Source organism: Parus major, chromosome 7, assembly GCF_001522545.3.
Source record: "Parus major isolate Abel chromosome 7, Parus_major1.1, whole genome shotgun sequence".
Taxonomy (NCBI): Eukaryota; Metazoa; Chordata; class Aves; order Passeriformes; family Paridae; genus Parus; species Parus major.
In genome coordinates, this window is record NC_031776.1 from 28,941,631 (window position 1) to 28,943,311 (window position 1,681).

Here is a 1,681-nt window from a genome sequence, read left to right on the forward strand (position 1 = left end):
GGGCGGGTGATGCGCGGGCGAGCTCGGCCCCGGCCTTCCCATTCCTTCCCATCCTTCCCTCCGCTGCGCCGGGGCGGCGGTGCCGGGGTTGGGGGACCGGGGGACACACGGAACCAGCACAAATTTCACCCGTCGGCCATTTTTCCTCGGCCGGCGGGGCGGGGGCGGCGGTCGGTCTGTCGGGCGGTCGGTCGGTCGGTCGGCGGCGCGGCCCTGCCCAGCGGCGTGTGTGTGCCCTGCCCGCAGGCCCCCGCACCAGGAAGCTGAAGAAGAAGAAGACGGAGAAGGAGGACAAGCGGCCGCGGACGGCGTTCACGGCCGAGCAGCTGCAGCGGCTGAAGGCGGAGTTCCAGGCGAACCGGTACATCACGGAGCAGCGGCGGCAGAGCCTGGCTCAGGAGCTCAGCCTCAACGAGTCCCAGATCAAGATCTGGTTCCAGAACAAACGGGCCAAAATCAAGAAGGCGACGGGCATCAAGAACGGGCTGGCGCTGCACCTCATGGCCCAGGGACTCTACAACCACTCCACCACCACGGTGCAGGACAAAGAGGAGAGCGAGTGAGGCGGGCGGCCCCAGCCCAGCCCTGCGCCGCGGCGCCGGCCCGCCGGCCGGGAGGCGGACAGGTGCGATTTAAAAGCAGATCTATTGTCTATCCATAGTATAAGGACTCCGATTAAGAAAAAAAAAAATAAATATGAACACTTAAGAAAAAAATATCTCTATATAGCCAAACAGCATATGACCTTGTATATATTTAATTTCAGGTAAGAAATATGTGTAGCGATCTCTATTTGCTGGACAGTTTCTCTCTTCCCGTTTCTCTTGTTTCTCCTTTCTTTTGTTCGTTTGTTCGTTTTGTTTGCTTTCCTTTTTTTCTTTCCCTCCTTCCCGCCCTCAGATGTCCGTTGCTCCTGTTTTACAGTAAATGTCGGACTTTTCTCATCTGTCGTTTGATCTTATTTTATCTTTTTTGTGTGTGTGAATTTCTGTCTCTCTCTCTCTCTTTTCTTTTTTTTTCCCGAGGAAAAAAAAAATTCTGATCCACAGACTGCGAGACTGAACCCGCCGCTACAAGCCAAAGATTTTATTATGTTCAGAAATCTGTAGTCTGAAATAAAGTGTAGACTGTGTTCAGGATCCAGGCTGGCTGTAATTCTTTATATTAGTGTATGGGTGTTTGCATATATATATATATATATATATATAAATACAATAAATAAATGTATATATACATACACCATACACTGTGTACATAGTGCCATTTCGGTGGCATATTTAGGTTTTGCTTTCGATAGATGCAGCAATTTTTAAACTGTCCATCCCTTGTTAAAAACCCTTAGACCTTCGATTTAAAAAAAAAAAAAAAATTAAATTTTTCTACCCTTTTAAAAGAATTAATTATCTTTGGCAATTGTGGTCGTGTCTCGCCTCCCGCACCTCCCCTTTTAACCAGAAATTAAATACACCTCATAATAATGGTGATACCACGGTTCCCGCTGAAAAATTTCCTGAAACTGTCTGGACGTTTAGGGCTCCGGGATGTGTTGGAAAGATATTTGTGTGACAGCTCCTTGCCTCTCTGCGAGAGGATCTGCTCCCACGCTGTTTCCAGCGAGGACTTCTCCCGAGGATCGGACCGGAGCGATCGGCGCTCGGCTCCGGGCGCTGCGCCGCCGCTC

At 50.3% G+C, this 1,681-nt stretch overlaps 1 protein-coding gene across 1 annotated transcript in view; it reads left to right on the top strand.

Moving 5' to 3' along the window:
- The window catches only part of EN1 (engrailed homeobox 1), a gene marked incomplete at its 5' end in the record, with an annotated part of 4,141 nt that extends 3,002 nt beyond the window's left edge, over nt 1-1,139 (top strand). Inside the window, one exon of the mRNA XM_019007330.1 lies at nt 247-1,139. Within this exon, the coding sequence (XP_018862875.1) occupies nt 247-563 (317 nt within the window). The remainder of the gene's footprint in view (nt 1-246) is intronic.
- Nucleotides 1,140-1,681: the final 542 nt, after the last annotated feature.